The sequence below is a fragment of the Meleagris gallopavo genome, chromosome 19, assembly GCF_905368555.1.
Source record: "Meleagris gallopavo chromosome 19, MGAL_WU_HG_1.1, whole genome shotgun sequence".
NCBI classification, from domain to species: Eukaryota; Metazoa; Chordata; class Aves; order Galliformes; family Phasianidae; genus Meleagris; species Meleagris gallopavo.
In genome coordinates this window covers 1,559,101-1,571,342 of record NC_139422.1, presented here as the reverse complement: position 1 = coordinate 1,571,342, position 12,242 = coordinate 1,559,101, and the positions used below count along the sequence as shown (strand labels likewise).

At 50.6% G+C, this 12,242-nt stretch overlaps 1 protein-coding gene across 1 annotated transcript in view; it reads right to left on the bottom strand.

The window, feature by feature from the left end:
• Positions 1 to 7,999: 7,999 nt before the first annotated feature.
• Positions 8,000 to 12,242, bottom strand: part of PNPLA7 (patatin like domain 7, lysophospholipase) — a 116,993-nt gene continuing 112,750 nt past the window's right edge. The window contains exons 35-36 of the mRNA XM_085239727.1: positions 9,570 to 9,673; positions 8,000 to 8,727 (exon numbers count right to left, since the gene is read on the bottom strand). Coding sequence (XP_085095853.1) covers positions 8,647 to 8,727; positions 9,570 to 9,673 — 185 coding nt within the window. The 3' untranslated portion in view covers positions 8,000 to 8,646. The remainder of the gene's footprint in view (positions 8,728 to 9,569; positions 9,674 to 12,242) is intronic.

The following is a 12,242-nucleotide window of genomic DNA, read 5'->3' as shown; positions in this document are numbered from 1 at the left end:
CCTGGTGGGCGGAAGGAAACTATTTGTGATGGTTATGGCAGAAGGAGTGAGAAGCTGAAAGGGAGGTGAGGAAAAGAGAGCGGGGCTTTGCCATATTGTGTGTTTGTGTTTACAGGGCTTTCCATAGCTCCTTTGTGGCCTGAAGTGCATACCTGAGCCCACACTAATGACAAGCAGCAGCTCTGAGCATCACGGGGACACTCCCACAGGAGCTGCACACACATTCAGGGCTGTCAGCAACTCCTGACCACAGTGATGATGTATCAAAATAGGCACCATCCGTTGCTGCTGAGGCATCACACAAAGATGCAGCCACCGAAGAGCCGTAGGTTAAGATCCTGTTGCCAAGGATAACAAATTCCACATCTGCAAATATAATAGCCCAGGGCACAGGAAAAGAGTGGATATGGATATGGTGTGTGCACAGTGGAAGGGGGTTCTGCATTCTGCTGACTCCGTGCCCCACTTGTGAGCTGCCCTGTGGGGAGGAATAGGAGCAGTCCCAGTTGCTACAGTGAAATCAGATGGGCTGAGTGGGGTTTGGCCAGGAGTTGGGACAGGCAGCAGCTGAATCTGTCACTGCTGCACAAGACCTGTGTGCAAATCTTCAGCAGAACTGGAGCCAACAGCAGCGCGCTCGTGTGGAAAAGGTGGATGTCATCGTGTGAGAAATGGTGCAGCAGTGTGCCATGGTGTGCAGCCAGCACAGGGCTGGTACCACGTGGGATGGAGGATCTGGCCCAGTTCTGGCCACGGTGGGGATTTGGGCCAGCTGGGCACAAAGAGACACCAGGAGCATGGTGCAGAAGTGCAGCCTACGAGCAAAGGCTGAAAGAAGAAATGATTCTTCCAGAAGTAAAGAGCTGTGGAGAGCCACAGCAACAGTTCTGTCACAGGCTGAAGGAAGGTCAGCATGAGCAGCAGTGGGAAAACTCAGACAAAACAAAAGGTGAGTGACATGGCAGACAGCAAAGCGATGCACCAGGCTGCCGGGGGGACGCCTGGCTGCTTCAGAGGGCACAGCTTATCAGTACCATTTCATCACCTGTGAAACCAGTAGTCAGATTTCACAAAGGTTTTAAAAATTATAAGGAAAACTGAAGGGCAGAAAAATCAACAACTGTTAGAGTGGGAAAATTAGCAGTTCTTTCAGAGGAACTTGCAAAACATCACAAAAGCTAATACTGCACAGTCGAGAAAATATAATTTTGGCTGAAGAGCCATCCACTAAGTTGGTAACCTGAAAACAGCAATTGGAAGCAAAGTGACAGTATATACAAAGAGGAGTAAAGTAATAAAGACCAATCAATACATAGCAATCACCAAAGTGAGTTATGAGGCAGATATTGATAGAGGAAGGTAAATGGACAGAGAAAAATCCATGGCTGGCAAAGCCACGAGCAGTGAGAAGTTGTTCTCTAAATGTATTAGGAGCAAGAGAAGCACTGCAGGTTCCATGTTGCTGGAGGAGCATTAGCAGTGTTGGGCAGAGACAACCCCTGGTGTCTGCAGCCCATCCTCATGCTCAGGGCAGGGCTGATGTTGATGTGACACCGCCTTGCTCACAGTTCACCTGGACTAAATTAGAAATCTCCCAGCATAGAGGAGCCGTGGTGTTTCCACGTGAAGAGGTGCATTGCTGCCACCAAGGCACTCACCGTTCCCCTCTGCTTTTAGAAAGGTTGACAGTGTCAGACATGAAGTGGTGCAATACTCCCTGGCCCACTAACAGCACTGGTGGATCTGCGGAGTTTCTCCATCAGCAGATCTGTGCGATTTGCACCTGAGGCTCTTCAGCAGTGTGCCAAGCTGAGCTGTGCTCTCATGCTGGAAGCGTGGGGAGATGCCAAGCTCAACAGGATGCTCTGCCTGCCATAACAGCGCGCCGGGCCGGCACGGCGCTCAGACTGAAAAATGGAGACACAGGATTCAATTAATATTGAATTTGAGGATTAAAAATATACCTATCAGTGTGGTCTAATGGAAAATGTCTTGTCAAATGAGCCTCGTTTCATCCTGTGAGAAAATTGCAAGTTTGTAGATAAAGGTTGCCATGTTGCCATTATTTGCTTAGCTTTTGGCAGCGTGCTTGACTTGATATCATATGACACCCTAATTACAAATTTAGCTGTATACAATCTCAATAAAGCCCCCATTAAATGGATGGAGAGCTGTAAACCCATCTCCAAACAAGGAGTCATCAGCGCACAGAGATGATTTAGAGGGATTCTGCGGGATTTGGTCCCAGCCTGACACTAATCAATGTTTTCATTGATTGAGAAATGAGCACAAAACACAGCTGATGCATTATACAGCTGCTGGAAGCAGAAGGACTGGCGCTGAATAACTGTGACAGAGAAGTTGTACAGAGCAACTGGGATCTTCTCCGTGCACAAACCCATCTCAGTTGGCAGAATTAAAGTAGGCCAGCTTTCCAGCAGCGATGAGGGAAATGTTTCATCCAAAAAAGACACAATGCAAAAAAATCCAGGCACCGTCAGGGGAAGGTAAGTCAGAAGGAATCTCATCTGCAGTGCTCCAGCAACATGGCTTTGGCTCCAGGTGCAGAAAGTAGAGGCAGAGGATGAGAAAAGCAGCACTGAGCTGCCTGTGCTTTCCTGCAGCACAAGGAGAGCTGACCACAAATAGCACAACCAAAGTGCCAAAGAAGGGACAGAAGAAGCCTTTGAGCTGCCCTGTGGGTCCCTGCAAGCCGTGGGGCTGCGGAGGGCTCCAGCCCACAGCCTTCCAGCAGCTCTCCCCTGTAGAAACCAGCCATGCTGATCCCAGCAGCACAGCCCACACCTGTCCACACCTGCTTGATGCCCTCCCTATGTGACACTACAACAAAAACACTCTCCTAAGGGAACAAAATTTGCTTTGGTGGTGTTTTTTCTTTTTTTTCTTTTTTTTCGCATCGGACTAGGGTTAAGGCATTGTCCTCTCTCCTCCATGTTATTTTGCAGTAACTAAAAATTCACATATTTATAATTACAGGAAGATGGGGCTGTTTTCTGGGACAGGTGAAGAGCTGGTGATGAGATGCCCAGATTTTGCAGGACGGGCTCTCCAAACAGCCCACTGCAAGTTGCCTTGCAAGGACTTATACCACCAGCTGAGATGTGTCCGGGGGGGGTGGGGTGTTGATTGTGGCCCTGCAGCCCCAGGTGAGCTTTTCTATTACCTGCTCCTGAATCATCCCATCACAGCAGCCCAAGGACCCTGCAGACCATCCTGGATGGGGCTGGGATTGAGGTCAAAGTCTGACCCAGTGGGGCTGCAGCCCTTCACAGCTGCTGGGGAATCGCTCGGCTCTGCCTGTATTTTTAGCTCTGTCTGCAACATCACTCGAGTTCACGGCATGACCTAGTTTGGCAATACAAAGCACTCGTGTAGCTCCCACCCTGCCAGGTCCCCCTTTGCTCAGCAGCACGCCGGGAAGAACATCAGTGGCCCTGAGAATGGCTCCCTTGGGAGCTCTCCTCTCTGTGCATCAGCACATACAGTATAGGGCAGAATGGGGAAAGGAGGAAGAGGGTCCTATGGGGTCTGGGCTGCCTGCAGAAAGGACACGTGCAGGGCCCTGGGTGGGATCTGCTCTGGAGAGACATGACAGCCTTTGTGCTGAGGCTCTGCATTTTACCTTGCCTTCTGTGCTCAATCAGCAGCTCCTCAGCAGCGTGGCACAGCCTGGACTCAGCTCCCCGGCTGGGTTGCCTTCAAGCCCCCAGCTCAGCTCCACAGCTGACCACATCCTCGGTTAGGAGCAGAAGTTCTTTCCTGCCACACGTTTTGTGCTGAGGAATGGCTGCAGAGTAAAAAAAATGGCAGCTCTTTGGCACTTTTGGCTTTCCTGACACATGAAGAACACTGAAAGGTGCATCGTTCTCACCGGAGAAAGACTCCAGAAGTGCAAACTCCAGTGCTTCTGCGAGGCTTTTGGGAACTGAAATGTTAACCACCCAGCATGTGCTGCAGCCCCACAGCCACATCCTGGCACTGCTCTGTGATGCTCACACAACCTCTGCAACAGCTCCCTCCCAGCTCATTACCCCCCAAATCCCAGGGGTGCATCACATTACCAGCCCAGTTCTAAAGGCTTTTCAGATTTTTGTTAAAAGCATTCTATTTCCAGCAGAGAAATGAGCAGAATGGAGGGGTTTCACAGCCACCAGGAGATTTAACACCATGGCCAAGCCATGGGGCAGTGGTTTGGAGACTACCTGGTGTCCCCCAGCTCTGCAGCAAGCCAACCATTTCAACTCCCAATCCAGGCCTGCCGTGTCACACACCAGAGGAACAGATCCACGCCAGGTGACAGATGGAAGCACCACGATGGGGCTGAGGAAAAGGAAGCCAGCACACGTACCCCTCACTGCCACATCTGAGCACGGGGGAGCCATGCAGCCTTACTGCGTTGACACCCCAAGAACAGAGATGATCCACAGAGGCACCACGAGGAAACTGAGTTTTGCATCTGGAAGGAGATGGGTGCACACCTGCCCAAGATGAAGCAGAAGTGCCAGCTGACCACACTCTTCCTCCCTAAGCACAGTGGGGTGTGGGCACTGGAGGCAAGCAGAGCTCCTAGGGCAGCTCACAGCTGCCCACCACTGTGAGCACTGCACAGAGCTCATCACATCGTGCCTGGGGACACACAGGCAGGTTGGGCTGCTTCAGCCGGGCACCAGCCTCATCTGACACACTCCTCTGGGGCCGTGCATCACATCTAGCGTGACTTCTTCAAGGAAATAGACTGTCATTTATGGTATATTTATAATTAATACACATTTAGGGATGTTTTTCGATCCTAAATTATACACTGCTTCAGTCGCTATAGTGTGGGGCTGTGCTCATCCCTGCAAAGACAGTGTGGACCGCTGGAGCTGCTGAGCCCACCCACTGGCAGATGGCACAGCTAAGGACAAGGTTTCCAAAGCCAGCTATTTCCAGGAGCTTCCTCAGCACTCGCACCTGGTGGGTGCTGCCTTCAGCTCAGCACTGTCCTGGGGAGCTCAGGCTCAGCACAGCACATTTCTCTATTGAGGCTGCGTCAGAGAGAACCATCACTCCTCGCTGACGACCCCAATGGCATTTCCAGAGCTGGAGGCCTGTCTGCTTCGTGACGCTCTGCGTTCCTGTCCTTCACCCCCTGACGGTGTGAGATTTAATTAAGAGCCGCCCCTGCTGGCTCCAGCTGCAGCGGAGGACAGTGATGGAGGCTGAGCCAATTACCTGTGACAGCAGCACGTGTGAGCTCTCAGTAACGCTCGTGCCCCAGCTGTGTGCCCAGGGCTGCTCCTGCAGGGCATGACACATCCCCAGGAACAATCCTGAGACAGACATTAAATAGATTTATGGTATCATCACTTCTAAAACCAAGATTTAAACCAAGACATTAGTAACGCTTTGGTTTAGCTTTCCTTTTCTTCTTTTGTATACATGCAAATGCTTTTATTGCAATTGCTAGCATCACCTTTTCCCCTCAAAGCCCTGATCACAGACAGAGAGGCAGCTTGGCAGCACCCCATGCCCGATGTTGGGGTGGGTGAGTGGCCAGCATTACAGTGCTCCTGTGGGAAAGGAAGATTGCAATCTCTAGCAGAGACTGCTGATGGGAATCTGTGCTCTGCTACCATCAGAAGCCACACCGTAACATCATATTTACCAGACACCTTAAAAACCCCAATTCCCCACTCCAGTTCTCTGCTTCCCCACTGAGAGAGCTGGCACCCCAGGCTGTGCTTTGCCCAGGCTCTCAGCATGGTGGGTGCTGGTCTGGCCTCGTGGAGCATCTGCAGAGGAGGAAAACATTTGTTATATTTTTTATTTGCTGATTTTATTACTGATTCCTACTCACAGCAACAGTAAATTAAACCCCAAAGCGCAGCAGGGCCCGCGCATTGTGACAGCTTAAACACAGCATTCAGGCAGCACACAAGGAGAGTGACACGCTGCAGGAGGTCAGGGGAGCACAAGTAAATAAGATGAGATTAATTTTGGAATAACGCAGAGAAAATGATGTCTGCCAAGGAAGGAGCTTTGCAGGGCTCACCACAGCCCCATCCACCTCTGCTCCTCACAGAAAGCACGAGCAGCTCATGATGGGGTTACAGGGATGCCCAGGGAGCTGCAGCACAAACATCCCACACAGCACATGCAGTGAGGCCAAAGCCCTGCTCCTGCCCAGGCAATGCCTACCAGTAATTTTGGAAGGGGTCTCCAGGTGCCACTGGGATGAGGCAACAGCAGTTTGTTCCTTTTTCCAAACCCTCCAGCATACAGCTGTGTTTACCATGCTGTGTAACAAAGCAATTAAAGGCGTTCCTTACCTGCACTGAGCGGTGCTGCCAATGGGGACAGCAGTGACACAGAGCCTGGCTGCAGCATCCCCTCGCTGGGCACTGCTGGTGGCTGAGCTGTCAGCACTAGCACTTGTCCTACAAAGACCACTGCCAGAGCTGGAGCCCTGGGCAGGGCTGGGTGCTGGGGTGGGCAGGAACTGTTTAAAACATCCAAACAAACCCTTATGGAAACACACGTGAGCACACAGAGCATTAGGATGCCCTTGGGTGCAATTCTTCCCTGCAGGAAGATTTGGGGTTAAGTACAGTGCAGGATGGGGAGGCCAATGAGAGGCACGAGGCTGAAGCACTGATGCAGCCCCTACTGCCCAACCGAGGAGCAGAACACAGCTGGCAGGAAAGCAAGCCAGGAAAACAATCCTGCTTTTAAAATTGTACAGTAATTGTTCTACAATCCTCTGCACAGAAGGAGAGACTGCTTCAGTGTCCAGGGCTCAGCTATAGAGAACACATCTAGGAAAAAAAGCTGTGATAAATTATTTAGAACAGACATTTAGCCTCACATGAAAGGTTTATATGCTGTCTTCGTACATCTGAACTAAGTGCTATCTCCCCATGGGATGGGGCACGAGGTGAATACAGTGCCTCTAATTAGCACACCCAGGAACCCGGCGTTCTGTTTCTTGCAGCTCCTTCTCCCTATGCAGATGATCCCATCAGTGCACATGCAGGCTCCAGGAGCAGAACCAGCTGCCAGGAGGCATGGAGGTAGGGCTCAAAATTTGGCCAAACACAAAGGCACAGCGCTTCTTGCATGGCTCTGCTGTCCTCGGGCTGACAGAGCAGCTGTCTGTCTGGAAAACAACATTCTGTTCCAAATTGCTTGGCAGCTGGGGCAAGAGGAACAAGCAGAACCATCACTGCAATGGGAAGTGCAACACAGGTGTCTGACAAACTCCATCTGCCCACTGCTGACAGGCTGGAAGGCTCCACAGAGATCCACCCTCTGCTAAAGGCACTTCTGCTTTTCAAGGAAGGCTGAAGACCAGGAGAGGTTCAGAGCACCTCAGTCACCTCGAGGATGAGTCTGCACTCCTGCCCTATTCATCGGTTCCCAGAGAAGATCCTGCACTGCAGCCACCTATCAGCACAGATGTTGGAGGGATTCACATCTGTTCTGCATCCCCTCTTCCGAAGAGCAAAGCTCAGCTGTGCTCTTACTGCTGAGCAGGACACGCTCCTCTTCCACTGCTCAGAACTGCTCTGCAGTTGCAAAGCAAACACCACCTCTGTAACAGCTCAAGGTGCAGACCCACACGTGCTTCCTCCCATCCTTCCCAGGCTGCCACCAGCAGAGGAGCCTTTCCTCTAACAGTTATGAGCACCACCGATCTCAACCAGAATTATCTCCAACTCCACCTCCACTTCAAAAGCCATTTAGAGTTTTATTTGAAAAAATGCATTCCTTTCAATAGCAGGAAACAACCTGTTTGCCATTTTTGTGTCAGAGAAACTGCTGTCCCGAATGAGGGCTGCACATTCACCAGCACCATGAAGAGAGTGGGGATGCTGAGCTCCCTCACAGTCTGGCAGCTTTCTGTGCTCAAAACCAGATGTCAGAGTACCAACTCTTAACATAACCTCACTAGCACTGGGTCTCACAGAGAGGAACCTGCCAACAACCACACAAGCACTTAAATCCAGCAGAATAACTTTATTTGTCAGGGCAAATACAGCCAAACAGGGACTCCAGAGCTGCCTGGAGAAAGTCAGCACTACGATTTGTCTGTAAATGTTCTGCTGATGGCTTAAGGATACACGCTTCATAGCTAGTATTCACGTTAATTGATTTCTTGGCTTGAGATTGGAAGTTAAATACAATCAGTGGCTCCAGACAGAGCACTGCTCACAGGTACCTGACTGCAAGTCACTGAGGAGTTAATCACAGTTACCTGATTCATGTGAAAAGTAAGCAGTGACGCTCTGCTCTGCAAATCCCCTCCTCTCCCCAGTGCAGCTGCATGGAGCCTTTCATCAACAGACACGGCAGGACGACATTCAATGATTCTTTGGGCCTTGCAGTAAAACCAGTAACTAAAACATGCAGCAGCCAAAGGCAGCACTGACTGCATGTCCCCAAAATGTTCCCACTCTGCCAGTCCCAGAGTGATGAAGGAGCGGCCGCTGTGCCAGCACAGCCCAGAGCTGGTGCTTAGTGCTGGCAGCTGGATGCCACACACCCTGCCCGGAGAAAAGCGAAAGCTTGCTTAATCTCATCTAGATGTTTTCTTTTTTTTTAATGTATGTAAATACAAACAAGATGCAGCTGTTGCACTCGGTGCTAGGCTGGCTCTCCCGTGCTGCTTGCCTGGCAGTCCACATTTGGGAGATTCTTGCGCTTTCTTATCTGTACATCTTCATCCTAAAGGAGGAAAAAAAGCAGAGCCTCATTTTTCAGCACCATCTCTGAGCTGGATAAAATCTGCCCTCTGTTCCTCTGTCTCTTTTTTGCCCACCAGCTATTGCCCACCAGACATCATCCCAGCAAACACAACCCTTCACACCATCACTCCAGCTCCCTCCTCACAACACCGCAGCCATCTCACATCCTCAGACTGGCAGCTGCCCAAACCATTCACACGCTCCCACTGGAAAGCTCTCCCTCCAACACAACAGGCAGCTTCAGCTTTCAAACCTGCCAGCTGCTCAACCTGGAGTAAGGAGACATCTCTGTGAGGGAACTCTGCTGCTCGGGCTACATACAGGCAGCACCACGAGAAGTGAGGCTGCAGGACAGGTTTTCCCCAGGGTGGACCTGAGCTCCCACAGCATCAATAACTGATGTGTAAGGCACCTCTGGAAGATACAATATGATTTCCTGCTCATACAGGGCTAACTTTAATGCAGATCAAGTCGTTCAGAGTCCTATTTACTTTTTGGGAGGGTATCTGCAAGGATGGAGTCTTCAGCATCTCACACTCATCTGCACATCCCTTGCAATACACAGGTGTGCTTACTGGGCAATGTCCTTGTATTGAGTCAAGACTTCCCTGACTGCAAGCCCTGTCTGCCACCTCTTGACTTTTTCCTGAGCATCCTGGATGCCTTCTCTGTAGCACTCAGCTACAGATAGCAGAAGACAGCAGATGCCCTCTTTGCCTCCTCTCCTCCAAGCTGGAGAAAGCAGCATCCCCAGTCATCCTGACACTTCTAGCTCATGCCAGCAAAGATTCAGCAACAGCCTATTTCCAGGGCACTTTGTACCGAGTCAGTTTCGTCTTCAGCCTGGTTCCGTATGAAATGAATATAATCATCCTTCTGGCTGTCCAGAACTTCTTCCTCGTACTCAGTCTGGTAGTCTGACTCATCTAAAGAGAGGAGAGAAAAAACACAGGTTTAAGTAGCATTCAGAGAGGCAGAGAAACTGGAAGAGGAATGAAGCTGCCTCTGAGCAGCAGAGCAGCATGCAGTGACTGCCGGCCAGTTCTGAGCAGCTCAGTGAGCTGTGACTGCTTGAACATCCATCAGCTCTCCAGCCAGAGCACAGCACATGCTTCAGCACATCCTGTGCATGAGCTGGTGGCCTGGAGCCCTCCAGAATCTAAAGAGCCTGGAGCAGGAGCAGTGAGATCCAAACTGCCTCTGCCAGTTCGGTGGGCACTGGCTGATGGGACCAAGCACAGTCAATGGGAAATGCTCCCACTTCCTCATGAGTGCTTTCCATGGGGTACTTGCTATCGCTCCCTGCTCACACCACACCTGTAGAATGCCTCCAAAGACACACCTCAGAGCTACAAGCCCTGTCTCTCCTGGACATGCTGTCACCGACTCACTGGCAACACAGACTTGCAAGCACAAGACAAGCTCTTTGTGTTGCCAACCCCTTACCACCACAGAGATGATAATTACAGATCTCACAGCCTCTGCTCCACAGGGAACAGTGACATTTACACTCCCTCCTTCCCACAGGGCACAACTGCCTCTCTCTCTGGCGATGCAGCAGATGAACATCATTGAGGGAAGCTCAAAAACCTGACCAGTGCCTTCACCTGACCTTAAGCAGCATTGCTGCTACTTCGGACCTGAGCAACAGCTTCTGTGTCCGAGTTAAAAACAAGATGATGTGACCCTGTCCCAAAAACGCTGCCACTTTTCACATGTCCTTGTTGGCCTTTGCTGCTGCTTTCCCCTTTTCAACTCATTCCCCTCCTATACCGTGCTGTGGTTGTGGAACAGCTTCCATGCTGAAGCCAAATGAAACACGTTGCAAAGGACAGCCTTCCATTCGCACAGGTTCACAACTGAGTTGTTGAGGCACTCAGTTACTCATAAGGCAATTTAATGCATTAAAATGGCAGTTTTTACTCTAAGCTTTGTGCCGCTATCATGAATTCAGGTGCGCTTTGAGCTGCTTTTCCACTTTTTCAGCTCTGCACTGAGACAAGTGGCTCGTATTTAAGCTGGATTCTTGATTAAGTATTTCTTTGGGGAACAGTCAATAGCATCTGCTCCGTGCTGAAGACAACAGCACAGTCTGTTCTGCATCATTTCCTTCTAACATGACAACCACAACCAACTGCTAGATCATTAGAATGAAAGACATTTGTCCATTTTTTTTCCTGTGGATCAGAGAATCCTTGTGAGCTCATACTGAAAATACTGCTGATAACCTTTGATAAAAACCCACTGGAGAAACAGACATTCACCTGAACAACAACAGACAGCACAAACAATACTTGTGGTTTTACAGCTCCATTAAAACTGATGGAATCAAGCCCCAATCCGTGTTTTCCAAACGCCGTTCAGCATTCAGCGGGGCTTCAGTGGAGACCGAGGAACAAGACAGGCCCCATCCCTTCCCACCTCCTCACACTGCGGCTCTGGCACTTGAGGACAGGAGTGGTCCCCCTCTCCAGACATCATCCACTGCCCCTTTTGAGAGTGAACCTGGGGCTCAGGAGGTGACTGCTCCCACTCTGACCGGCTCTGCCTGTTCACACCCCCCAGGAGCACCCAGTGGGATCATGGCTTCGCCGCCCTTCAATGCACCAAACACTTCAGTTCCAAATGACCTGAAGTTATCAGGCAGAGAATAGACAGACACGGGCAAGGCTGTCATAACAGCAAGCAATTGCTGATATTTATTCTATTTAAAGGACTCGGTAGCAAGCCAGCTGCTGCCATCACCAAAAGGTGACGATCCTGACCTCAAAGAGCCAACGAAGAGGTTGCACTCTGTAAAGGCCCCAGACCTACCATCACTGGGGCAGCACGCACACAGTGGGAAGGCAGCACACCACATGTGAAGAAAAAGAGCACTGCATGGCTGTTTCAATAACCCACATAGGCTTCAGTGTAAATTTGGGGGAATCTGGTAGCTCATCCCAATGCAGGGGACATTACTGCTTTTTGACAGAAGTACTTTTTTTTTTAAGGAGCAAAGATGCAGAGGGCAACCTAGAGCCCGATAACCGTCTTCCCTGAGAAATTTTGGGATGTCTCCTGCTTCAGCTGTATTGCAGAACCTGGCATTTCAAACCAGGAGCAATGTTTCTTTCTCCCCAGGTATTTTTCCCATGTGGCTGCTGCTGTTACAGGACGTGCTCTCATTCCGTCACTGCATGCAGTGAGCGAGCTACCTTACCTCACCCCAGGAAACGTGGCTATGGGGCTGGCCTGAAGCATTACTGCTTTGGAAAATGAGAAATGAAAGCTGCTGTGGGAGATGCCTGGCAGCCCATCAGACTCCGTCCTCAGAAAACCTCTGCAGGTGGGAGCGCAACCACGGCCACGGCTCAGCCCCTGTGCTCTGTAAAACGCAATTACAGAAAGGTCCCAATCAAGTAAGTGCTTCTCTGAGGCGTTGTGATGCTGAACAAACACAGCCACACCTGCTGCTGTGCCTCAGCTGTGAGAACAAGCTGCTGTTCTGTGTGC